The sequence below is a fragment of the Oenanthe melanoleuca genome, chromosome 17 (assembly GCF_029582105.1).
Source record: "Oenanthe melanoleuca isolate GR-GAL-2019-014 chromosome 17, OMel1.0, whole genome shotgun sequence".
Lineage (NCBI taxonomy): Eukaryota > Metazoa > Chordata > Aves > Passeriformes > Muscicapidae > Oenanthe > Oenanthe melanoleuca.
In genome coordinates, this window is record NC_079350.1 from 3,993,288 (window position 1) to 4,018,262 (window position 24,975).

The window sequence follows — 24,975 nt, forward strand, 5'->3', positions numbered from 1 at the left end:
GTGGCCACAGTCCTGCTCTGAGTGAAGGAGCATTCTGCCTCCCTGCCAAGCCAGGCATTCACTCTGTGCCTGGAAGATCAGGTTTTGCTTTAAAAAGCCTTTTCTGGTGTGCAGTGCTCTGACCTGAGGTTTCTCTTACACCCAAAGTAGCTGGGAAGGAAATTTGGGGACCACCTGGCCTGGATCCCACCTGTCCCAGGGCAGCAAGGCACCAAGCCATGGACTCTCCTGCAGCACCTCCAGCCTCTCTTTTGCTCCTCCTGATTGTTCTCCCTTCAGAGCTCAACAGCAAAAAGCAATTTATTTTACATTTAGATATTTAATGGAGCAATTTTTCCTGACAAAAGATTTGTCATTCCCCCTTCTCCCCACCCCCCTCCCCTAGAGGCATCGTTTGTTCCCAGCCACTGGCGTCGGGTGGCATCGAGAGGAGCAATTCTGAGCGGGGGAAGGAGCGTGGTGGGGAGCTGCAGTCCCTGCAGGAGGGAGGGGAGTGCTGGGTGGGTGTTGTGGCACCCCTCCATCCATCCATCCCTCCCTCCTTCCATCCCTCCCTCCATCCCTCCCTCCCTCCTTCCATCCCTCCATCCCTGCCCCAGCTGCCAGCGTGGAGCAGCACCTGTGGAGCCATCCTGAGCTAGACAGGACCGTGGGACACCAGCAAGGCTTTTATGCTGCTCCCACGCATCCCTTTGCTCCCGTGCCTCAGTTTCCCTGCGGGCAAACAAGCTCCTTCCCGCACAATAGCGAACCTCGCCGTTATTATTCCGGGGGTGGGAAGCAGCATTACTCAGAGCCAGCATTGCTAATAACGCGCTAAATATAGCGCTTCCTATCCCCGGAGGGCTTTGTGAACTCTGCCTGCTGAGCTCGAAGCCCCTCCGGAGGCAGGGCCGGGGCCGCGGCCGGCGGGGCAGGGATGGTCCCGTTGGGTGGGTGCTGCCCTTGGGTGGATGCTGCCCTTGGGTGGATGCTGCCCTTGGATGGATGCTGCCCTTGGGTGGATGCTGCCCTTGGGTGGGTGCTGCCCTTGGGTGGGTGCTCCCCTTGGGTGGGTGCTGCCCTTGGATGGATGCTGCCCTTGGAGGGATGCTGCCCTTGGAGGGATGCTGCCCTTGGAGGGATGCTGCCCTTGGAGGGATGCTCCCGTTGGATGGATGCTGCCCTTGGATGGGTGCTCCCCTTGGATGGGTGTTCCCCTTGGATGGGTGCTCCCCTTGGATGGACGCTCCCGTTGGATGGATGCTGCCCTTGGAGGGATGCTGCCCTTGGATGGGTGCTGCCCTTGGATGGGTGCTGCCCTTGGATGGGTGCTGCCCTTGGATGGGTGCTGCCCTTGGATGGGTGCTGCCCTTGGATGGATGCTCCCCTTGGATAGATGCTCCCGTTGGATAGATGCTCCCGTTGGATAGATGCTCCCCTTGGATAGATGCTGCCCTTGGATGGATGCTCCCCTTGGATGGGTGCTCTGCCTGCTGGCAGCGCCGTGTCAGTCCCTGCGGAGCTGGCCCAGGTCCAGCGGGATGGGGGCAGCGGGGCGGGGCTCCGGGGCGGGCGGGCAGCGAGGGACGCGCTCCCGCAGCCTCTCGGTGATGCTGGGCAGAGGCTGCTTCTCCCACTCGCCCTGCAAGAGAGGTCAGCACCTGAGAGCACTGCCAGCTGGAATCCTTACAGGAACGGAGAGAGGTGTTGGAGGTTCGGTGTTTCTGCTTGGGGAAGTGACACGAGCTTTAACGTCTGAAGTGGTTTTTAGCCCAAATCAGGGTGTTTTCTTATGAGACATCACTAATTATTCCTAGTGCAGAAGCACCTACATATCCCCTGAGTGGCACAGACGTCTGAGGTTCCACAAATCCACCCCAGCTGGGGAGTTTCCACCCCAAAAATGTGTTACCTGCAGAGTCAGGTGGAGACAGATCAAACCAGGGAGTCCCACAGAGATGGGACTCCGGGAAATGCTCTGGAAAACCTTACCAGGAATTTCCAGCACGGATGTGCCCGTGGAGCAGGAGGGATGCAGCAGCCAGGGAAGGGCTGTCACAGCCATCAGGGCTGGTGGTGGCCACAGCCAGGACAAATCCCCCTGCTCTGTGCATCCATGGAGGCACCTTGGGGATGCTCCCTGTGAAAAGCAACCTGCCAGGGGCAGGCAGTGCCCTGGGCTGAGCCTGCCGAGCAGGATCTAACTCAGAAGTGACACTGGCCTGGCCTGGTGGCTCTGGAGACGTGGGCAGGGGGGCTCAGCTCAGGGTGGTGATGCTCTGGTTTGGCTGCGTGTTCATGCAGAAATGTCAGTGAGAGGCTGAGCCACAGCGTGAGCAGGAGGAGGGAGGTCTGGAGAGGAGAGGTAGAGCCGTGAGTCATCAGCGACACGAAAGTGGAATTTATGTTTTCAGCTGAAATCTCTCCTGGTGTGTCAAGTGAAATGAGCCTGCACCAGCACCAGGAAAACCCTGGGCACACCTGGGGTGGGATGGAAGGACCTTCCCAAAGCTCATGGGGAGTGACCAGAGAGGGGACAGCATTGCAGGGGAGCAGCAGCTGGAGAAACAGCTCCTTTCCTGTGCCCTCATGGCTTAGGGGAGTTAAACATCCTTAGGGTGCTCTGCTCCAGGGCTCGGCTCCAGCCCTGAGCCCATCTGCTGCAGCGTCTGCCCTGCTGATACATCCCGAACCCTGAGCCTGCTTTTGGACAGATCAAAGGCCTGTGGAGTGTCTTGACAGTTGTTGTTTTCAGTGCTCTCGAGTGGAAATCTGAGCAGGGAGAGTTTTCTGCGAGTCCTTGCAGGCGCAGGGGAACCTGGGGACGGCACCGTCCCCGCTGCTGCTCACAAGTGTTACCTTGAGATTTGGCTGGGTAATTAACAGCACTCAGCTCCTTCCAGAAATCATCAGATTTGGGATCACTGAACTGCAAAAACACGAGCTTAATTAGAAGCTGGTGCTTTTCTCTTGGCAGAAACAGTATGGAACAAATGAGATGTCTCCAAGCTGGGCTCGCTCTGAAGCACCAGAGGAGCAGAGGCTCCTTCGCCCTCACTGTGATGCTCATGACCCACTTTGTGCCAGCATTGCCTCTGATCTGCTCAAGTCCCTTCCTGACAGGCCCCAAGACCTCTCAGAAATCAAGGGAGTTGTCTGGGTCATAAATTAAGAGATTCAATTCATAATTCTGCTGCTGCACAAAAATTCTGCACCACTTCTGTCCTTGCAGGAAAGCTCTGCATGGCTGAGAGGTGCCTGGTGCCCATTTCTAGGAAACTGGAAAGGTTTTTCTCCACTCCAGAGTGAAACTTTGCTGAAGGGAATTTACTGTGGCAGAAAGCTGATGGTCATCCCTGCAATCAGCTCAGCATCCTCCTGTGCTGCAGTGGATAGCACTGGATCCAGGAACAAGGTATCATCCAAATTTATTACACTGATAAATGGCATTGGAAGCTGATGCCAGCAGTGGTTTTAAATCTTCATCACTATCTCCATGTCCCTCATTTCTGGGCCTGATTTTATTTTAAAGACCTCCCAGTCCTTTATCCTCCACGTTTTGCTGGATCACCACGTTTGGGGGCTGCACAGATGCTGTGTGTAATGAGCTCGCTCTGCTGGGACCTGGCGTGATTTGCCAAAATCCTAAAAACCACTTCACGTTTCTCCTTGGATCTGGCCCTACTTTAACAGTCAGCAAAAGCAGCCTCCAAATCACTTTATGCAAATGCATCTCCTAATTGGATCTGGCTGGGAGCATCCGTGGTGGGCTCCAGATGTATTGTCTAAGCACAGGGCTGGGCTGGGCTCCGTGTCCTGCTCATGCCAGGGATTTCCAGGCAGCTCCAGCCCCTGCCCTGCCCCTGCTGGGTTTGGATGTGCCCTGAGCACTGCAGACCCAAGTTCACATCTGGGAATTCTGCTGGGAAGCTGTGGGAGTGAGGCTGTACCTACCGGGAAGCGGACAGCAGAGGATTTGTTGCAGTGCACGGAGATGGGAGCAAAGCCATAGAGAGATTTCAGCACATCCCTGTTGAAGGTGTTCCAGGGGATGGAGTAAAACTGCTGTGGGACAGAGACCTGGGGGCACATGCAGATCTCCTCGTCGTTAAACCTGGGCAGAGAAAGGCCATGCTGAAGCACAGCAGTGCTGTGCTGGATGTGAGCAATTCCTCCCTGCCTGAGCAGTGTCCTGGAATGGCTCAGGGACAGCCAGGAGCAGCCAGCAGCTGCAGGGCAGGATTTGGGAGCAGCCTGTGGGTGCAAGGGCAGCACCTCCCCTCTCCTCATGGGTGGGTGGGCTGCAGCCTCCTCCCCTGGTGTGGATCCCTGGTGTCTGCCTTGCATTATAAGGAATATTTTGCATTTATGCACTTAGCCACGCACTGACTAGTGCTGAGAAGCCTCTCCTAGCGCCTGCTCTCCCTTCCTGGTGGTTCTCTCTACACAATCATCCTCACAACCCTGGGTTTGGCTCTTGTCCCAGAGGTCCCTGAGCCCCCAGCCCGTGCAGGGGCTCTTTACCTGTTCACCAGGTTGAAGTAGCGGTGCAGGTAGCCGGGATCCACAGCACTTTTGCACAGCTCCAGCTGGGTCTGGGGGTAGTAGTGCACGTAGTTCACACACATCTCCTCCAGGATGCCAAAGCCTCCCTGTGGCACAGGCAGGAAGGGGATGGAAGCAGGGTCTGGCTGTGCCCTGCTGGGGCTGCACAGGGGCAGGGAGGGCAGGGGGCACAGAGCTCACACCTCTGGGTGCACACTCACAGGAATCTACATCTAAAATCTCTGTCTATGTATCTGGATAAAGATAGGGATTCAATTATGAGACAGAGATTATAGATACTCACACCCCTTCAGGTGCATGGCATGGGCAGCTCTCTGCTTGTCTGCCCTCCCTGCAAGGACAGACTTCCAGGCTAGACCGTGTGGTTTACATTAAAATGCAGATTTCCTATAATCCCTCTGCTATATTTAGCCTTGTCCCTGTTGATTGTACCTCTGACAGGCTCTTTTAGGTTTTGGCTTTTTTTTCCCACTGCCTATGTAAGGAAATAACATGCACTGTCAAAAAAATGCCACTTCTCTTTAATTACAGTTAATCCCTGGTGGAACAGTTTGTGATGGGAATTAGAGTGACACATGCTACTTCACAATTAGCACCTTCACATCCCCGATGCAGGCAGCAGAGCCTTGTGAGCTCCCTGCTTCCCACCCTCCCTTTGCTTCTGGCTGTGATTCAGCCTGGCTCCGTGCAGGTGCCCGCTCTGGGGGTGCCCCCAGCCCACCCTGGCTGGCCCCCAAAGGCAGGGGAGCTGCCCCTGCACTCACCACGGTGGCTCTGCTCCGATCCTCCGTGTTGTACGTGCAGCTGGTGATGAGTTCATCGCCCTGGGGGGGCCAAACGCAGGAAAAATTAGGGACTGGGGAGTTCCACATAGAAATCTCTGCTCCCCATATCAGGAGTCCTTGCTAAACCTGCATCCCCTGCGGAGATTCCCCAGGGCTGCATCCCAGGGATGGTGTTTCCTGCTTTCCTCGCTTTTTAAGAATTTCTGCAGGGTTGAAAACACCTTTAAATTGCACTGAGGCAAGAGTTTGAAGTGCCAAATCCGGAGCTGACTTGATGGCACAACAGCCTCCCTGGCACAGTCAGTGCTGAGGGCCATGGGGACACCCAGGGCACAGCCTGGGCACGGTTCCAGTGGGTGCTGAGTGCTCTGAGCTGTGCCCTCAGCTTTGCAGTCAGATCCTTCCCCAGCTGGAGAGCCCTGGGGCCGGTTCCAGCCCTGCTTTCCCACCCACTCCCACTCTGATGCCAGATCTCTTCCTCTCCTTCCATCATCAAGGACAGAGGGCACCACCATGGTTCATCCTCCCTCCCTGAGGAGCCTCCCTCTGCCAGACGAAGCCCAGATAAATTAGAGCCTAATTTAGCTCCTGGCTGCCCACACACCGATTCTGTGCCGTGTGAGAGGGGCCCTGCTTGTCCCCAAAGTATCTGCGTGGAGGTGGCAGATATGACCCAGGGACCCTCACTCCAGCCCCCCAGACGGGATGGGGTGATGGAGAGAGGAGGGGAGTCAGTGCTATAGGATCAGGATGTGCCCTTTGGAACGATTCTTGGAGCAACTCACCGGAAAAACCGCGACCACCTCCTTGAGCATGCGGATCTCCTGGGAGGGGAGGGGACACATCAGAGCAGAGCCAGGGCACAGCCAGGGGTGGCACCCAGCCAGCCCTGCAGCCCCTGTACCTGGAAGTGAGGGCTGTAGTGCCTGTCAGCGTTCACAACCCGCTGCTCCCTCCCGTCCCGGGCCAGCACCGTCACCACCGTCCTCCCCGCCAGGTGTGTGTGCAGCTGGGAGGCGAAGATGCGGATGCCAGCAGCGGGCAGAGCCTGGGGAAGGGAGGAAAGGAGGAAAGAAGGAAGGAAAGGAGGGAGGAAGGACAGCTGAAGCGCCTGTGGCAGCCCTGTCCCTCTCCCCTCCATCACATCCCCGTGCTGGGAGCTCGCTGTCCCTGTTCTGGCTCTCCCACAGAGTTTAGGGGATCACTGTACCCCTGGAAAAGCATCTCAGTGAGCTCCTTGCAGAGGGACAAACCCTCATTGCTGCCAAACCAACGCTCCAGGGCAGCAAGGAGCAGCTGAGCCAGACCCCGCTGCCTTCCCTGCCCTCGTTAGCATGGCACAAATTACTCCTTGTGGGTAAGCCCTCCAAAAAACCACACTAAAACTTCCTTGAGAGAGCAAGGTGGGCTCTTTGGAACCAACTTTGAGAGAGTTCTTGGCAAGATCCCCAGGAGCAGGAGCCAAATCTGGCGTCCCTGTGAGGGAAAGCACCGCTGGGACACGGCCAGCTCGGCGGTGAGCTGCATGGGAACGGTACCCGGGGGAGCTGGAGCAGATGGCTCCCCAGGAGTGCTGCTTCCAGGGGGATCAGCACATCCCAGCCAGCTGCTCTCTGTTTATTGTACACAGCAGATTTTTCTTCCCAGCACTACCTCGCGGTGAGTTTAAAACTTTCGCCTGGAGATTGGTGCTGCCTGGAGCCAGGGAAAGCCACGGGGAACGTTTTCTGCTCTGAGGTGGGGGGACAGGCACTGTCACTCACCAGCTGGGTGCATTTATCAGTGCAGTACCCCGTGAGCGTGAAGCTGTGCTCTCCAGGGGGAATGGCCATCACTGGGCTGTACACCAAGCCCAGCTCCATGATCCCAGCGTCGTGGGGACGGAGGGTGGCCGTGTAGTACAGGCGGATCCCCGAGGAGTCCCGGCGACCTGGCGGGCCAGGGGACAAGGACAAGTCACTGCAGGGACAGGCTCAGAAGGTGGAAAACAAGCAGAGGTGAAAAACCATGCTGTGCTGTCGTGGGGAGCCTCTTGCTCCCAGATTCCCTCATCTGTTTGAAATTGTTTTAAATCCTACAGATTCTCATGCAAGTCTTCACTGAGTGGCCTCAGATGCACCTGGGCACTGACCTGAGGCTGAGCTGTGCCAGGACAGCAAGGTAAGGGGTGCCTTTGGAGAGCCCAAAGCAGAAGCACAGAGCATGGGGTGCTCTGGAGGATTCCCCCAGGAATGTGGCTCATCGCAGCTTCTTTAACAGGTACATCCCAAAATCCCAAAGGGCCACGCAGGCAAAGGGAAGGAGCGGGGTCAATAGGTCAGGAGGGGTTCAGGCCAGCCCTGAGCTCCTGTCTCCAGGCTGGAGCCCACCCAGGGCCAAGAATAACGGGGGAGACACTATTGGTTAGCAGGCAGAAGCAGATAAACGATGGAAGACGTGAACTCTGTATTTATAGCCGTGTTTCTTCTCAAGTTGCCGAATGTGCTATGATTGATGCACGGTACATATGCTCTGGCCTCCTAAAAATATCCTTGGGTAGTCAAGAAGCTGCTTGTTTTTATGTTAATGAAGAAACTGGGTTGTTTGGAATCCTTCGTTTTTTTTCCCAATGTGTCTCCTGACAACGTTATCGAAGCAGGAGAACGGGAACACAACATCCACATCCCCCTCCCAGGCAGCCTGGTCTCTCTGTGACTTGGCACTGCTGCCACTCTTGCTCTGAGCTCAGACCCAGCCCCAACACCTTGTGTGGAAACTGGGGGGACTCCTGAGACAGCCCAGCTAAATCCTGGTCTTGCCCTGCATCACATCCTTGCAGGAGCTCTGCTGGGGCAATTTTCTGCCTGCAGGCTCCTTTCCCAAGCACCCTCCCCACCTCTGGGCATGCACCTCAGTGAGGATGACTGAGACCAGAAAAGCAGCAGCACGGTGGGGATTTCATGTGTTCTTCCTGCAGGGGCAGATCTGGGCCATGATTTAGGACCAGAAGCCTCCCCAGGAGGTGTCAGAGCTCCCCTGGAATTTCCCCAGCTCTCCTGGTAAAGCAGTGGGCAGCAGCACCCAGCCCCTCACCTTTGAACACCAGGGGATTGTGGTAATGGATCTCCAGACGCAAATATCTGGAGGAGCCTGGGCCACCAAAGGCTAGACCTGCTTCTTCAGGGTAGTAGAAAGCCTGGAAGCAGAAGGGAGGGTGTTAGGGGTGGCTTTGCTGGGAGCAAGGCTGGAAAGCTGAAGGGAATGTGCAGGTATAATCCTGACCCACACCACGGGCTGAGGGATGTGATTTGTGCCCTTGGTTGTGCTTGGAGAGCCTCCAAATGCTTCTCTCACAACAACACCTGAGTATTGTCACAGAGTCATAAAGCACCCTGAGCTGGAAGGGACCCACAAGGATCATCAAAACCCAAGCCAGGAATCCCACAGGTGCCTGAGAGCATTGTCCAAAAACCCCTCAAGCTCAGGCTGGGAGCTGTGACCATTCCCTGGGGAGCTGCTCCAGTGTCCCACCCACTGATTTATGGCAGAGGAGGAGGAGGAGGAGGGCTGGGGGCAGGAAGGAAACCAAACACACCCAGGAGGGGCTGGGAAGGTCAGACAGGGCTGAACAAACCCCAGCAGTGAACAGAGTGATGTCACCCTACGGGGTGACCCCAAAACGGGACGGGGAAGGTTTGGGAGGCAGCAGGGAGGGGACATGTCCCCTGTCACACCCACCTGTGCCCCCATGGCCCAGGCTGCCAGCACGTGCCTGCAGTAGTTGAGCCTGTCTGGCTTCATTCTGGAGTCGCAGGGCCCGCTGTAGTGGGGGAAGCTGTCGAACTCAGCTGCACACTGGAAAACCTCCATGTGGTGCACCAGCGCCTCGTTGCCCGCTGTGACCACTGGCTCGTACTGAAAAGCAGGTCCAGAGAGCAGAGTGAGGCCTCAAGTTTTAGCTTTCGTGTTTTTTCAGATGCTGCACTGCCTTGGTGTGTGACTAAACTTCATGTAAAGTGTTAGCAAGTTCTCCTCACAGGGTAGTTAGACAAAATAGTCATTTTCCAGCCCCAGAACCAAGGACAACCTGAGGCTCAAAAAGTGCAAACAAGAGTGAGTTGAGGAGAGCAATCTGGGAGGATGGGACTGCAGAACCTGGAGCTGGAATTGGACAATTATCCCCAATATGGAAATGGACCAAAACTTATAAAAGTGTGAAAACTTGTGACTGGTCATCTCTCTTGGGTCCACCTTGGGCAGAGCTCCAGCCAGGCTCTTGCACTGCCCCAAGTGCATCCTTTTAATAAATCCCTACTTTATTCCTTTACCACTGTCTAATCTCTGCTCCAGGCCAGCCTCTCAAGGCATCAAGAGGACACACTGAGAGCCCATCCCTGGAGCCAGGCTATCTGTGACATCCAGGAATATCTGTGAGCTGGCACCATTTCTGCCACAGGATGGGGAGGGAAGTTTGCTTTGGGAATGAGGCACCAACAGCCAAGAGCTTTCACCTGATATTTTGGTTATGGCAGAGTTCAGCACCAGAGTTAAATGCTTCAAAGGAGAAACAGCACGTTATTAGTGCCCAAAGAGCATTTAGGTCAGTTTTGGAAATATTTAATTTCCTGGCTGGCTTAGGGAACAACCCAGATCCCAGCAAAACCCACACAGAACCAGCTCATCCCTTCTCCAGCAACAAACAGGGACCAGCAGATCTTGGTCAGTTTTGTGATGCCTGAGTCCTTTATCAGTTTTGCAGGGCTGAGGTGGCCCTGGGGATGTTGATTTTTCCTACAGAGAGTCCTGGCTGTGTTGTTGTAGCTCTGCCTGCAGCTCTTGGGTTTTGTTTCTATCCCACAGCTGCTTGGGGCACGGGGAGAGGGATTTGGGGTAGAGGGAGTGACTCAAGCCTGAGGAACATCTCTGGCTAAAAGTGCCAGCTGCAGAAGTGATCTGCAGCAGGGGAAGGTATCAGGAGTTACACACTTCTTACTTACACACAGATGATTCACTTCACACCATCTGTCAGAGAGAAAAAGAGAAAATCCTCCTCTGAGCCTCCCTTTGCAGTGTCTCTCCCCTCGCAGTCGCTGCAGCTCGACTGTCTCAAGGTTTTCCTTCTCCCCGTGCTGTGGTTTTGACTCTGGATGTGCCAGGTCACCCCCTGAGCCACCCCCACACCTGCTGAGCCCTCTCCTCCTCTCCTCAAGGCTGCCAGCAGGTTTCTGCTTTTTTCTTTGCAGGACATGGCCCAAGCAACAGTCTGGGCAATGCCCACAAGTTGCATTTATGTCTGGAAGTCTCTTTTTTGGGATTATGCCTCATCTTTTAGGAGCCAGTTCCCATCCTGGCTGGCTCTGCCCTGCTCTCACCAGCCCTGTTCCTTTGTTTCCTGTGTTTTAATGCTCTTCAAGGCTCTCTGTGTGCCAAAATCCTGCTGTGAGTCTGTTGCTTCTGCAGGGAGCCTGCCCTGCAACCTGCTGGATGTGCCAGGTGGGAAAACATTGCCTGACTCTAGGAGACATGAGGATGCTACTGACTGATGGGGTGGACCTGGAAGAGGTTTGGGGACCACATTTGGAAAGATGTCAGGGTCTGAAAGCCTCCCTGTGACATGGAATTTGCAGGATATGAACACAATTATTGATCCACCCTGGGGAAAGCAGGATGTGAACACGATTACTGACCCACCCTGGGGAAAGCTGCCCTCTCCTCCTGCCCCTTACCATGATAATGTGGTGCTTGGGGAAGCCCTCTGGCAGTTCTGCCATGTAACACCAGTAGGTCGTCTCCTGGCTGGGAATGACAACATCTGGGGCTGTTATCTCCATGGTCTTCATGTCCCTGGGCAGCTCAGGGATGCTGATGTTGGGTTTCAGCAGCTGCACCCTCTGCAGGCCCCCGTGGAGAGCAGAGATGTTGATGGCCTGCAGGGAGTGCACGGGTTTCTCCAGGATGCCGTAGATCAGGTGCACGGTGCCGTCCTGAAGCCAGAGCAGAACATGTCAGTGGCAGGAACCCAGAAATGGGGCTTGTGACCCCACCCTGACTGCACCAGGAGCTGTGCTGTCCCAGGAAAGCTCTACATTCCGGCTGGTGTGGTCACTCAGAGTTCCCTGCCAGGTGGGAAAGTCTGAAAAGTTTTCCCCATTAATCCCAAAAGGGTGACACATCCTCCCTGCTCCTTCCAAGCCCCTCATGAGCTCCAGGCTGGGACAAACCCATCAGTGCAGGGCTCATCCCTCCCTGCAGCCCAGCAATAGCCTGGGGGGTGACAGCAGAAACAGAACTTCTCCCTGAAGTCCTCCCTTTTCTTCCACCTTCTTTTCAGGGGGAAGGTACCACAAGAAGCTCTGCTGAAAGTCTACTGCAAACAAGGACGCTGAGAGTTCTGGACAGGAGATTAAGGAGAAAGGAAAAAGGGAACGATCTTTTCTTAAAGGATCAGAGAATAAAGACCAGCAAGTGTTTTCATGGCTCACACACAGATTGTTCCCTCCAGGGCTCTCAGTGCTTTGGCAGACACTTCTCACCACAAGAGAAGCTTTTGAACACCAGCAGCAAAAACTCGAGGACACTCTGTGCCCACGTTGGCTCTAAAATATCCTGCCCACAAAGGCTTCCATGTGAGCTGAGCCTTGCACAGATTGCTGCCTGCAGCCAGGGGCTGTAGCTGAGACCCTGAGCTGTCTGACATCCCACACTGGGAGGGTTTATCCAAAATCCCAGCTCAGAGAGGAGTGAGGGATGCAGAGCAGGACTCAGGAGCACGGAGCAGCACCTCTACTTGCTGTCCCTTTGTCCCAGCTCCTGTCACACCCTCCTGCTTGCCTTTGATTCACCAACCCCTCTTGGTAACACTCCCAAGTTGGCTCCAGACTGCCGAGCAGTGATGCAGGAGGGATTTATTTAGACCCAGTGCATGTTCAACAGGAGCTGATGATGCAAACGAGCTAAAAGCTACACTCGAGAGAGCTTTTGAAGGGGTTGTGAATAGATGGTGCCAAACATTACTCATGGGCCAGGCTGACATCTGTAGCTCACTTCCTCCCTGCCTCGCACGGCACCAACACCTGATGCTGTGCCCAAACAGGGACGGCTCTGGGGCTGGGCTGGGATGGGCTGGGGGTGCCACAGTGGGGTGAGGGTGATGCCAGACCTCTATCAGGTAGTCCTTGGGGTCACAGGTGCTGAAGGCTCTTCTGAAGAGGAGGTAGAGCCCCTCAGGAGCCCGGCGAGCCCCGAGGAGCTGGTAGTCCTGCTGGGAATCCAAGTGGAGCTGCCCCCTGGCATCGCTCCAGGCATCCTGTGAAAGAGAGAGCAGCCTGCTCAGCCAGGAGGTACCTCCAGAGGTACCACAGCTGCTCCTTCTGCCCACCCTCAGCACCCCAGAGCTGCAGGAAACCTGAGCTTTGGCTGCTCCAAGCCCACCTGCAGCATCTCCTGGGCAGATCCATGCTGGGGTGGCCTCTGCCACAGGATCCCTGGAGCTCAGGGAAACATCTGACCCAGCACTAAGAGTCTGCAGAAAGACCTGAACAAGCTGGGATGTGAGTGGGGAAAGGTTTGGAAGGGAGGAAGGAGACCAAACAGGGACATGTAAAGGTGTGTGCTGTATTTTGGGTGTGTTTGTCTTGGGGGACCCTGTGGGAAGAGGTGCTGGGCTCTCCAAAACCCTTGGCACAAACCAGCTTTCCTCACTTTAAGATCAGACCCTTGCTGTGATGTAATGTCAGCCCTAGAAATTACTGCCCCCCTGCAAAATATTTAATTTTTGTAGTCAGATTGTTCTCTCCCAAAAACCACTTGCTGTAGAGGATGGTGACAAAGCCACCCCAAGAAGCAAAGCAGTTGGGTATTCCTGTGCCTCAGGGTTTGAAAGTTTGGAGTATAAAACCCTGTGATAATTTGGATTTGAACAGGGTTGTTTCTCTGATCTTTTGTTTCTCCTGTGGGTCTCCTGTTTACTCACAAAAGGCACCCAGGAAGTAGCTGGCTGTGTGTACCCAAGTGGCACTGGTTCTCTTCTCTTGGGATTAAAAACCAGAAGAAAAAGGATAAAGCAAGTTGGCATCAACTCAGCCAGAACTATAGAGTCATATTTCCAGAACATATTGTCCTTAGAGGGGGAGAGGGAAATCAGCTCCGTGGAGCTCGCATGACATTTGTTCTCGTAGGAATACAGAGCACAAGTTAATCTCATAGTACATGGGGGGCTGAACAAATTTGGATCTCTTTAACAGCCAGCACACTTATCCAGCAGAAAAGCTGCTGGGAGAGAGAAAAACAGGGCTGGGGAGATTAATTGAGATCTCCTTGCAGGCTGCTGTTCAGCACCAAGTGAAAGAGAAAACCCGAGCGCTGCCGGGCGTTTCATTCAGGGCTGTTTGTCTTTGGGCAAGCACACAGGTTAGAAATAATTCTTTATGTTTTCTTAACATGATGCTGTGAAATCCTGAAGCTTTGGCCCACCACAGATCCTGAAAGGCAGGAAATTAGCAGGAAAACAGGGCAGATAATAAACCCTTCTTTTCATGCTTTCATCACACTGCGGATCACATTGCGGCTGATTGTGGAAGGATGTGTTTTATGGTTAATTTGAGGTAAGCAGAGAGGTAAAATTTAACTCACTGGAAAGCTTCACACAAAAATGGGAATTGCTTTCTGCAGCCAAGCACAATCACAATCAGCCTGATGTGGTGGGCTGGGGATAGGGCTGGAGAGCCCAGGGCTGGGAAAACCACCCAAACAGGAACCCAACAAACACACAGTGGCAGGAAGGACAGAGCTTGCAGCAGCAACAGCAAAAAACACAACTGGAAATCAAGTTTTCCCTGCACTCCCATTTACATGTCACCCAAACAGATCTGCACCTTTAATTTCTGACAGCAGCCCGGGCTGCCCTGTTATCCTGCTGATCCCTGTGGATGCAGCTCTCAGCTGGGTTCTTCCTGCTGGCAGGAGCAGCTCTCTGCCTGGTGACTTTTGCCCTGTCTCAGAGCCATTAATGGGAGCTGTGGTTAATTTTTAATGTGATTGGCAGCAGCACACGAGTGAAGCAGGGTGTTGATGCATCCTCTGTGTGTGTGTCCTTGCAGCTGAACACAGCAGAGACACCCAGCTCCTGGCTCCCTCAGCCTTGCTGATGTGCTGCTGTGTTTATTCTTTTCTCTTTTGGGATAATCCCCATTCCAAACCCACCGTGTGGGGTAAAAATCCCCAAGAATTTCTGGACCTGGAGCAGCGGGGCTGACACAGAGTGTGCCAAGCCCTGCACCCCGCTCCACCAAACCACCAGCCAGACCCAGCGAGCTGCACTGACAGGGAGGGAACCCCAAAACCATCCATGCAAACACTGCAGTGACTCACCCCAAAGTAGGAGTGGTGCCCATCGCTCCAGAGCACGGCCAGGTCGGCGTTCTCCAGCTCGCCCCTGTCCGACATCCCAAAGAGGAGCCCGAACTGCAGGTCCCGGACGAGCAGCTGGAAGTGCACGGCCTGCTCGGGGTAGCTGACGTTCCAGGAGAGCTCCAGCAGCCCCTGGGGGTCCAGGGGCACCTTGTAGGGGAAATCACTCCCTCGGGGCGCCGAGCCCTGCAGGGCCACCACCAGGATGACCAGGAAGGCGGCCACCAGGGTGAAGTACATGGATGCCACCTCCCTCAGCTTGAGGCTGGGGCAGGAGCAGGCCTTGCTCCTGGAGCTCTGCATCCTGCCAGGACAGCACCCAGCGCCCGGCTGTGCCCATTTATGTGCTGGCCCTCCTGGGCAAGCTGGGTAAGTGACAGTCTTTAATTGCATTTAGTTGTTGGGAAATTGGGCTGGTGTATTGACCCCCGTCAGCTCCTGGCCAAACACTTGTCATCTGCTGTCTGCCCTTAATTGGCTCTAATTGCACATGGACATTATCAATAGCAATTGGGTTTGACTGGGCTGATGTGATTCGCTCTTAAATCTTCCTTAGTGGCTGGGGAGGGCTGTTTGCTCACAGGCTGCTCTGGCTGAGCCCTCGTGGACATTGGCTGTGCTGCTCCTGCTGCCTTTGGCCCTGGGTGTCCACACAACCCAGCCTAGGGTCACCCCAAAAGTGGCCAGAAATTAGAACAAAGGTCTCTGAGCCTGGTCTGAGCTCCCAGGCATTAAATAACACTGACAGGGTTTGAAATAATTTCCCTTCAAAGCTCAGTGCCAGAGGAAATGCTGATTTCCCTCAAACAGCAAGGAAAGAGGTGTCCCCTCTCCTTCTCCTCTCCTTTTTGGCCTTTGTGGGATTTAATTCTTTTCAAACCCAGCTCCTCTCCCGCCCTGCTTGTATCCATTGAAGCCCCCACCTCCCTGGATATAGTCAATATTTGTAATTTCTCTGTAGCAGCTGGCACTTTGGCTCTTTTAAAGCCACCTTTAGTCTCTCACTCTCCCCTTCCCATTTGTTTAAAGTCTGATGGATTCTCATTCGATTATTACCTTTCCCACGTTAATTGGAATTGTAATGAGCTGCCTGCAGCTCTTTGATGCGCACACACGCTGCCTGGCTTTATCCTGCGAGTCCGTGGCGTTATTTTATTAATGCCACCTCACCTGCGGGGCAGAGTGCCCTCGGGTCCCCTCCGGAGCTCGGGTTTCACTCCTGCTCCTTGCAGCAAAGTCACAGGGGCAGGTCCGCCTTTCCCAGCCCGGTGTAACGAGAGGAAACGCATCCAGCTCGGCGTTTCCATGAGTCATCAATGCGAGCCCCGGCGAGGTTTTGCTGTCCTGAGACACAACCATTGCTCAGGAATGCGACAATTGATCCCGGCCGCCTCCCCTTGCTGCTGCTCGCGGGGTTTGTGCTCATTCAGCCCCACCAGGCTGAAGGCCAGGGATGGAGGGGGATGGATGGAGAGCTGAACCCTCCCAAAACAGCATCCCGCAGCCCCATCCCTCCCCCACGACAGCAATGTCGCATTTATCTTTACAAACAAACTTTAGATCTGCACTAAGAGATCAAAGAAACAATGGGAGGGATTCCACTGATTGATGAATGGGAAAATATGTTTGCCTTTACAAACAAACTGCAGGTTTGCTGATAAATCAAACTGGATATTGGAAGATGAAAGAAGCAACGGGGAAAACTATGAATTGTATAAGAATTAAAAATTAAAAGGAAGGGCTATATATTAAGAGGGGAATCTCAAGTGTCAGGCGTTGAGGGAAGTCTGTGCCTCTCAAGTACCTCAGCCAATGGGGAAAGAGAGAGGGAAATTGGGATAAAAAGGAGGCTGCATCCTCTAAAAGTTTGAGAGACCCCAGGGGAATGCCCCATTCCCTTTATGTGAATAAAGCAAAAAGGACTCCTCTGTCTGTTTCTGGACATAAACCCCTGGTGTTTGTGGATTCATCTTCCTGACACCCATGCACAGCCCAGTCCCACACCAGCCCTCCCACAGCTCCTAAGAAGCCGTTCTGGGTAGCAGCAGGTCTCTGGAGTGCCTGGGGATGCTCCCAGCATGGCACCTCCGGGGTTCTGCTCCCTGGAGCTGTTCCGGGCTCTGGATCTGCACCTCACCCCATGCACAGCTCTCTTCACCTTCCTGAAGGAGGATGCAGCATTTCCTCCTCTCCTGGGGTTTTGGGCTCGTTCCTGGACACCCTGAAGGCATCAGATGGATGTCCTATCCCCCAGCCCTGGTGCTCATTACACAGCTCTGGCTGCCTTACAGAAGCCCCACAGAACAGATTTTTGTCCTTCCCTATCCCCGATCTCCTCCAAGCAGATTCACCCACTTGTCCTCCTCTCTTGGCTTCGTTTCCTCATTGTAAAGAGAAGCAGCTGAGCTGCCAGGCACGGCAGGAAGGCAGAGTGATCCTCACCGGGGGCAGGGGGGTCCTCAGCTAACGAGTTCTGCCTCCTCTATCAGAGATGAAACCCCAGGCTGCTGGCGTCTGCAAGTGCAGCTCCTGAGCCCTCCTGTACAGCAGGAATTTGCAGTGGAACAGCAGAACACGGGCAGGTCAGCTTGAAAACAGCTGAACTTTGCAGATAAGCGCTGAGAATTTATTTGAACAGAGAAAAAAAATTATGTACATCTCTCTCTCCCCCCCTTCCCTTCAGTTTTTCCCGAGTCGTGGCTCATAAATCCAGGCAATCAGTGAGGATCCAGATTTCCACTCACTGCTCTGGGTGTTTATTTTAAGACTTCAAGGAGATGTAGAAACGCTGGAGTTTCCTGCCTCAGAAACTCGCATCCCACGGGTGAGCTGTGGGGTGGGAGCTGTGGGTCCTGCCCTTTCCTCAAAGGCATTTGGTGCCCATGTGGGAGCTCCTGAGGAAGGAAATGCCAGCAGGATTGTGCTGGTCCCTCTGCTGGGGGTGGGACTCGGGTGTCCCCCACCCCACATGCCCCTCTCCAGGCAGAAAAGCAGCAGGGAATACCTGGAGTGGGCTGTGAGCCCCAGGCAGGGCTGGCTTGGCTGGCTGAGCAGTGCTGGGTGCTGAATGCCCCATGAAACCCCTGCCAGGTGTTGCTGACCCCATCTCACACACCCAAACTGATGCCTTAAGTTTTACTTTCATATTTTTTAGATTCCATACTGCCTTAGTGACTCTGGACTTCATACAAGGCGTTAGCAAGTTCTCTTCACAGGGTAATTAGACAGAACAATCCTTTTCCAGCTTGAGAGTATTTTCCAGCTTTAGGCTCAAGAAGTGCAAACAGCAGCAAATTGAGGAGAGCAAACAGGGAGGATGGGACTGCAGAACCTGGAGCTGGAACTGGGCAATTAACCACAATGTGTAAATGGACCAAAACTTATAAAAGTGTGAAAACTCATAAATTGGGTCCATCTTGGGTGTAGCCACAGCCAGACTCTTATACTGCCCAAGGTATTAAGGCCTTTTAATAAACCCCTGCTTTATTTCTTTAATATTGTCTATCCTCTGTTCCAGGTGAGCCTCTCCAGGCATCAAAACCCTCCAGGTGACAAACAGCCGTGGCTTTGCACTGCCTCTCCCGACCCTGGGTGCAAAGCTGGGGACAAGTGGTGGCTTCAGAGCCTGGCAGGGGCAGTGCCAGGCGTTGGTGGCCCTGGGCAGGAGCCAGGGCTGCCAGCCTGGAACCGAAGCTGGCTTCCAGGTAGGAGTTTAAACACAATTGATGCTCCAAATTAGGGGCTGAGGCAGGCAGCACCCCTCCCAGCTATAATCCATTCCTGCTAACAGAAATGGAAATTCAATTTGGGCAAGGGCAGGGAGGGGAGGGGAAGGGAGGGAAGCTTTCTGCAGCTCTGCATGCCCCGGGGGCTCTGCTCCCCACAGCCCTGCCCAGGATCGAATTTGCCGGGTGCTGATGAGGTCTGGCAGTGTGTGACTCAGGCTGGGCCCAGCACAGTGTGGGCAGGGGGAAAGGTGGGCTGGCACACGGGGGGGATGCTCAGGGTGACCCTGCAGGGTCACAGAGACCCCTGTCCCTGATCAATCTGTGCCAAATCCACCCTGAGCCAGCAGATCAGAGCTGTGGGGCAGCCCCACACCTCACAGGATCTGTTCCATCACACCCCAAGGTGGGAAGGATTGTTTTTCATCCTTCCCAAGGGATCTCTCTTCCCATAATGAATCAGAAGGGACCTGCAGGCTGCTCTTTGTGGTTTTTTGTGCACCAGGAGGGCACAGGGGCTGCCAATCCGAGTTGCCCAGCAGGGTACAGGTGAGGGGCTGCCCTCTCTAAAGCAGCTTTAGTGTCCCTGTGTCACTCACATCGAGCTGTGAGGGTTTGCAGGAATCTCCACGTGTGACAGCAGCCTGGGCTGCTTGGACTCACAGATGTGCACAGATGTGCCAGCCAGGACAGGACACCTGGAGGTGACTGTGATCCAGTGTGAGCCATTCCTTCCTCCTTGTGCTGAGTTTGTGCCTTACAGCACAAATGCTGTAACACCCCCCTTGCCAAGCCAAGCTTGTTCCAGTTTTTTGCTTTCTCCCCACCTGTTTTGCCTTCCTCAGGACCAGATTTTCTTTATTTTACACTGTGGAAGAAAACTTTAGCCTCATTCCCCATGAGGATCACATCCAAAGGAGAACCAGCCCCAAATCTTCCCACTGAGCCAAATTAGGGACAGAACTGGACCTGAGCTGCTCTTTACAGCCCAGCCTCTGCTCCTGCTCTGGCACTGAAGGTGAGGACTGGACTGTCCTGCTGAGAATCTCCATCCCTTCTGCCTCTCCCCCTGCTCCAGCCATGCACCCACAGCATGCAGAGCCAAAGGTGGGTGTTTGGGCTAAGCCACGGTGAGCTGGTGATGGGACAGCAGGAGAAAGGCCAAAATTAGCCAAAGGGAAGCACTGTTTGATTTTTGGGAGGTGGTGCTGCCCTGCCAGGTGCTCCAGGATGGGTGAGCATCCCAGCAAAGCATCCCAGAGAAATTCCCTCCCCAGTGCTGCCGCAGCTGAGCCACCTAATGAGATCTCCTCGCCTGTGCATGCTATATTAGGGTTTCCATGGATATGGTGTCACAAACACTGGGCTGTGGCTTTGTTATATAAACAGGAGAGATTGCCACAAATACCCAAAATATCTGGAAGGGACAGGAAGAGACAAAAGCATTCTCTGGGTGTGTTTATAAAGTGTTGTGTGATCCAGGGGATAGTGCCAGTGGGAGGTGGGAGAGCTTTGGGAGAGCTTTGGGGAGTGCAGTTTATCTGAGAGGTGGTCTCCAACTCAGGAGCTCTGGAGACTCACTCTGATCTTCAATGGGATGTTTTAAAATGAACAAAAAAGTGCTGCTGGCTGGGCTGTTCCAGCTCTGCTCGTGCCTGAGGGCTGGGCTGCTGCAGCTCCTGGTGTGACAGGAATCCTTCTCTGTGAGTTCATCCTGACTGAGCCTCACACAGATCTTGGTCATCCCCTGGTCCTGCCATATGCAAGGAAATCCTGCTTCCTTGGTGATGGGACACACAGCCCACACCTGACCCTGCTCTGCAGGACCAGCTCATTTTTTACCATTTCAAGTGCAAAAAGTCCCTTTTGTAAGGATCATGTAATGTGAGGGAAAAGCTGCTCTAGAATGGAGGTGGGATGTAAGGGACACAGAGACATCAGGGTGGCTAAAATTGTATTGCACTCCCACTCCCCTGCCAATAACAACACCAGAAATAAAGTGGCTTTGCAATACCCATCTCCACGCATTGGAACACAGATCCACGTGTCCCCGCAAAAGATGCTCCAGGCAGGACCAACTCTGCTCCAGCCTCTGCAGGAGAGGACTGGGAAGCTTGGCCCAGTCCTGCCAGTGGTCATGGCTCTTCCCCCAGTAGGTGCAACCCCAACTTCCCAGTGTCCACCAGTGCCTCCCTTTGTCCACCCTCCGTGCTCACCTGTGGGGACATTCCCAGTCTGTGGCTGTGTCAGCTCATTCCTGGCTTCCAGATGCCTTCTACCATGGGAGGAGGATCCATCCATCATCCATTCTTCATCCATCATCCATCCTTCATCCATCCATCCATCATCCATCCATCCATCCATCCATCCATTCCTCCATCATCCATCCATCCATCATCCATCCATCCATCATCCATCATCCATCCATCATCCATCCATCCATCCATCCATCATCCATCCATCCATCCATCCATCCATCCATCCATCATCCATCCATCCATCCATCCATCCATCATCCATCCATCCATCCATCCATCCATCCATCATCCATCCATCCATCCATCCATCTATCCATCATCCATCCATCCATCCATCATCCATCCATCCATCCATCCATCCATCCATCATCCATCCATCCATCCATCCATCATCCATCCATCCATCCATCCATCCATCATCCATCCATCCATCCATCCATCCATCCATCATCCATCCATCCATCCATCCATCTATCCATCATCCATCCATCCATCATCCATCCATCCATCCATCCATCCATCCATCCATCCATCATCCATCCATCCATCCATCATCCATCCATCCATCATCCATCCATCCATCCATCCATCCATCCATCCATCATCCATCCATCCATCATCCATCCATCCATCCATCCATCCATCCATCCATCATCCATCCATCCATCCATCCATCCATCATCCATCCATCCATCATCCATCCATCCATCCATCCATCCATCCATCCATCCATCCCTCCATGTCTCCACTTGTTTTCTCTCCTCTGTCTCTCCCTGTGAATCCAAGCCAACACCTTTCCAAGCTGCATCACCTGACCTGTGGTGAAGAATCCCAAATTCCACAAGGAAACATCTGTTTTTATCATTTAAAAAATCACCAAATCTGGTTTTTCCCTCTTCAGATAGAAGAGGGAGATGCAGCTTCATCAGCTTGGAAAAGAGTTGGAGCATTGGGTGGCAAAGGCTGCAGGCCCTGCTGCCCAAGGCTTGTGATGGACAGCTCAGCAGAAGGACTGATAACAATTAGAAATTGTGGATAAATGAGATTTCCTGTGAAAAACTCAATGTGGTTTCTGTACAGGGAGGGTTTGCTACAAACCTCTTGACAAGCTCAGGAAGCTTGAAGGGGAAGGTGTTTCCAGGAATCTTTGGATTTCCAAGGCTCTGCCCTTTCCCCAACCTTTCCAGATCCTGATGGAAGGATTATCCCCCAGCACCTCCTGCTGCCCAGTGTGCCAGCAGCCCCCAAATCCATGTCTCTGTGCAAAGGGAATCCATGGTGAGCACCCCTGGCCTGACCTCCTGCCTCTCCCAGCCCTTCCAAAGCTGTGGCTGCACAGGGAGACATCCCAGTGAGTCTGGCACATCCTGTCAGGTGCAGAGGCAGGAGCTGATGTGACAGAATGTCACAGAGCAGCCTTGGCAGGTGGAGCTGGGCCTGGACTGGGGAGGTTTAACAGGTTGGGGCACTGGGTGATTCCCCTGCTTGGGTTAAAAACGCTGATTTAAGGAGCAGTTCCTCTCTGCTGTCTCTTTGTTGATCAGATTCATCCCTTGGCACCCTGAGGTTGCCACCTTTGAGGACAGACACCTCTCACGTGGCAGATGTGTGCCCAGGGCACCTTCAGCTCCTGCCTAAAGCCATGGCAGGGGATGCAAGGGAACACCAGCAAGGTCCCAGTTTGGGGCAATTGTTGGGGCTGTGTTAAAATCCAGCTGGTTCTGACACTGTGGGGGCTGAAGCAGGTGGGAGAGGTGGCTGTGGAAGAGCACAAACCTGGGAATCACTGCTGTTCTCAGCAATATAAAATTCTGCAATTAAATCCAGTGAAAGTGGCTGAGGTGCTGCAGAGACAGGAGGAGTCTTGATGCCAAATTCTGAGCCAAAGGAGAAAAACAAGAATTTGGGGCTGCAGGAGTGGGGGTGAAGCAAATCACTGAAGGATTGACACTGGGAATAAGCCATGGGTGGTGGTGGAGGGAGGCAGGTGAGCACAACCTGAGCACTGCACTTCAAACCCACTGATGATGATTTGGCTCCTGGCTGCTGCTGGGTCTGTTTATCCCACAGACTTGGCAGGCACAGGACACTTCCCAAATGTTGGGGTTGATGAAAGTTGTGGCTGGCCAGCTGCCAGATCTCGAGGCTATCAACTGGCTCCCAAAGTGTGGATGCTAATTAGCACTTCCCTTCTGTAAAAATTTCTGTTGCAAAGTCTGGGGAATCAGTGTTTGTACAGCCCCTGGCACGGCCAGACCGTGCTCACCATGGAGGTCTTGTACATCAATGCAAGACAGAAATACATTATAAAAACATTTTTCTCCTTCACAGGATTCTGATCTTTTAGAGTAAGCAAACCTCATGTTAAAATCCAAAAAAACAAGCTCTGGACTCTCACAAGGCTGCCCAAGCATTTGCTAAGTCCTTGTTATAACATTGTTTTTCCTTGCTTCTTATCCTGGGCTCGGCTCGGTGAGAATTGCTTTGACATCTCTCTGGGAAGCAAGGAGGATGTTTATTGCAGTACCTGAGGCCAGGCATTGAAACCAAAATGAATGGGCCAAGCAGAGAACCTCCATTGTTCATATTTCTGAGCAAGGATACAGTGACAAATTGCCAGGCAATGACGTTTGACCTGCACAAGTAATAAAAAGCTAAAATTGGTTGGGTTTTTTTAAAGCACAGCCCTTCAATATCTTCTGCAAGTGGTTCAAGCAACCTTGAAGAAAAACCCAACAGCAACCACAACACAGTTCTGTATTAAGTGATTTGATATAATAATTAAATAATTTAGTCTTAAGTAGACTCTTTAAAGATAAACTGTGTTTTTTTTCCCCTCACCTTCATTTCTTGTCATCACAGTGAGTGCTTTTCCTTTCAGATCTCTGCACAAGCTTTTGAACTGCGTGTAAAGTGTGCTGGAGCTGCTGGCAGTGATCAGTTTATTTGGGGAGCAATTAATTAAATGCAAGTGTTTCCCTCTGTATAGATTAAAGGAGATACCATCTCAAAAAGGGCAGATGTGCTGTGAAAACATTGATTATTCTCATCAGATGAGAGGGACAGAAAAGTATCAATAGGCTGGAACTGCTGATGAGAAAAGTTATTTCTTGGAAATGAGTTTTAGTGCCCAGGAAATGAATGCTGCAGGACAAAAGTCACACATCCCAATGGACAGAGACAGAGAGGGGCCTGCAGAAGGGTCCCTGCTGCCCCAGGAGTTTGACAGCTTGGGTGTCAAGAGCCAAGGAAGGTGGCAGGGGATGAGGCTGAGCCTCCTGAGACACGCTGAGCATCCTCTTGCCCAGGGCAGCTCTGCAGGGAGCAGGGACTGCAGAGCTCAGGGAGAGCTGTGCTCCCCTGCCACACCAGCCTGGGGCTGGGGACAGCCTCACGTCACCTGTGGTGGTGCTTCTGCACCTTGCCCACCTGCTAGAGGGGTAATGCCCCTCTAGGATTCAGGTTTTGTCCCAGATTTTGCATTTTCCAGCTCTGAAGGGTCATCACTACCCAAGCATTAAGGAAATCTTGTGAATCACCGCTGCTGAAAATCAGCACTTTGGGATGAGCTGTGGATGAGCTGAGGTTGTGCTGGAATGGGCATGGATTTGGGAAGAGGAGAGACATTCCCTGTTCTGCTCATAGAACCAAAACCAGCTGAAACCCCAGCACAGCTCCTGAAAAACAGAGCAGGGAACAAACTCATGTCACCCATGAAATACCCTGGGGGCTGTGTAGGATCAAACGGGGGTGCTGAGGGGTTTGCCTTGGCTTTGTCCCTGCACTGGGGATAGCAGGGGGATTCTCCTGTGCCAGCACCGGGGGTGAAGCTCTCTTGTCCAAACCAGCATTCACTGGTGGGTGACACGGCTCTGTGAGGGGTGACACGGCTCTGTGAGGGGGTGACACGGCTCTGTGAGGGGTGACATGGCTCTGTGAGGGGGTGACACAGCTCTGTAGGGGGGTGACATGGCTCTGTGAGGGGGTGACACGGCTTTGTGAGGGGTGACACGGCTCTGTGAGGGGGTGACACGGCTCTGTAAGGGGGTGACATGGCTCTGTGAGGGGTGACATGGCTCTGTGAGGGGTGACACGGCTCTGTGAGGGGTGACACGGCTCTGTGAGGGGGTGACACGGCTCTGTGAGGGATGACATGGCTCTGTAAGGGGTGACACGGCTCTGTGAGCGGTGACATGGCTCTGTGAGGGGGTGACACGGCTCTGTGAGGGGTGACACGGCTCTGTGAGGGGTGACACGTCTCTGTGAGGGGGT

The 24,975-nt window shown here is 53.6% G+C and overlaps 1 protein-coding gene across 1 annotated transcript; it reads right to left on the reverse strand.

Annotated features, from left to right (window-relative positions):
* Positions 1 to 33: 33 nt before the first annotated feature.
* DBH (dopamine beta-hydroxylase) lies at positions 34 to 15,113 on the reverse strand. The gene is made up of 12 exons (XM_056505506.1): positions 14,682 to 15,113; positions 12,472 to 12,618; positions 11,039 to 11,296; positions 9,051 to 9,227; positions 8,406 to 8,508; positions 7,097 to 7,263; positions 6,238 to 6,381; positions 6,119 to 6,157; positions 5,313 to 5,372; positions 4,507 to 4,634; positions 3,937 to 4,096; positions 34 to 1,624 (listed from the first exon to the last, which is right to left on the reverse strand). Exons 1-12 carry the CDS (start codon positions 15,111 to 15,113, stop codon positions 1,490 to 1,492), a joined length of 1,950 nt encoding a protein of 649 aa, XP_056361481.1. The 3' UTR covers positions 34 to 1,489.
* Between the last annotated feature and the right edge of the window lie 9,862 nt (positions 15,114 to 24,975).

Coding starts and splice junctions, on each gene's coding strand:
- DBH (XM_056505506.1), bottom strand. CDS start 15,113: ATGCAATTAAAGACTGTCACTTACCCAGCTTGCCCAGGAGGGCCAGCA. Junction 6,158..6,237: donor ACTACAGCCCTCACTTCCAG/GTACAGGGGCTG, acceptor CTCCCCTCCCAG/GAGATCCGCATGCTCAAGGA. Junction 4,635..5,312: donor ATCGGAGCAGAGCCACCGTG/GTGAGTGCAGGG, acceptor CCTGTGCCACAG/GGAGGCTTTGGCATCCTGGA.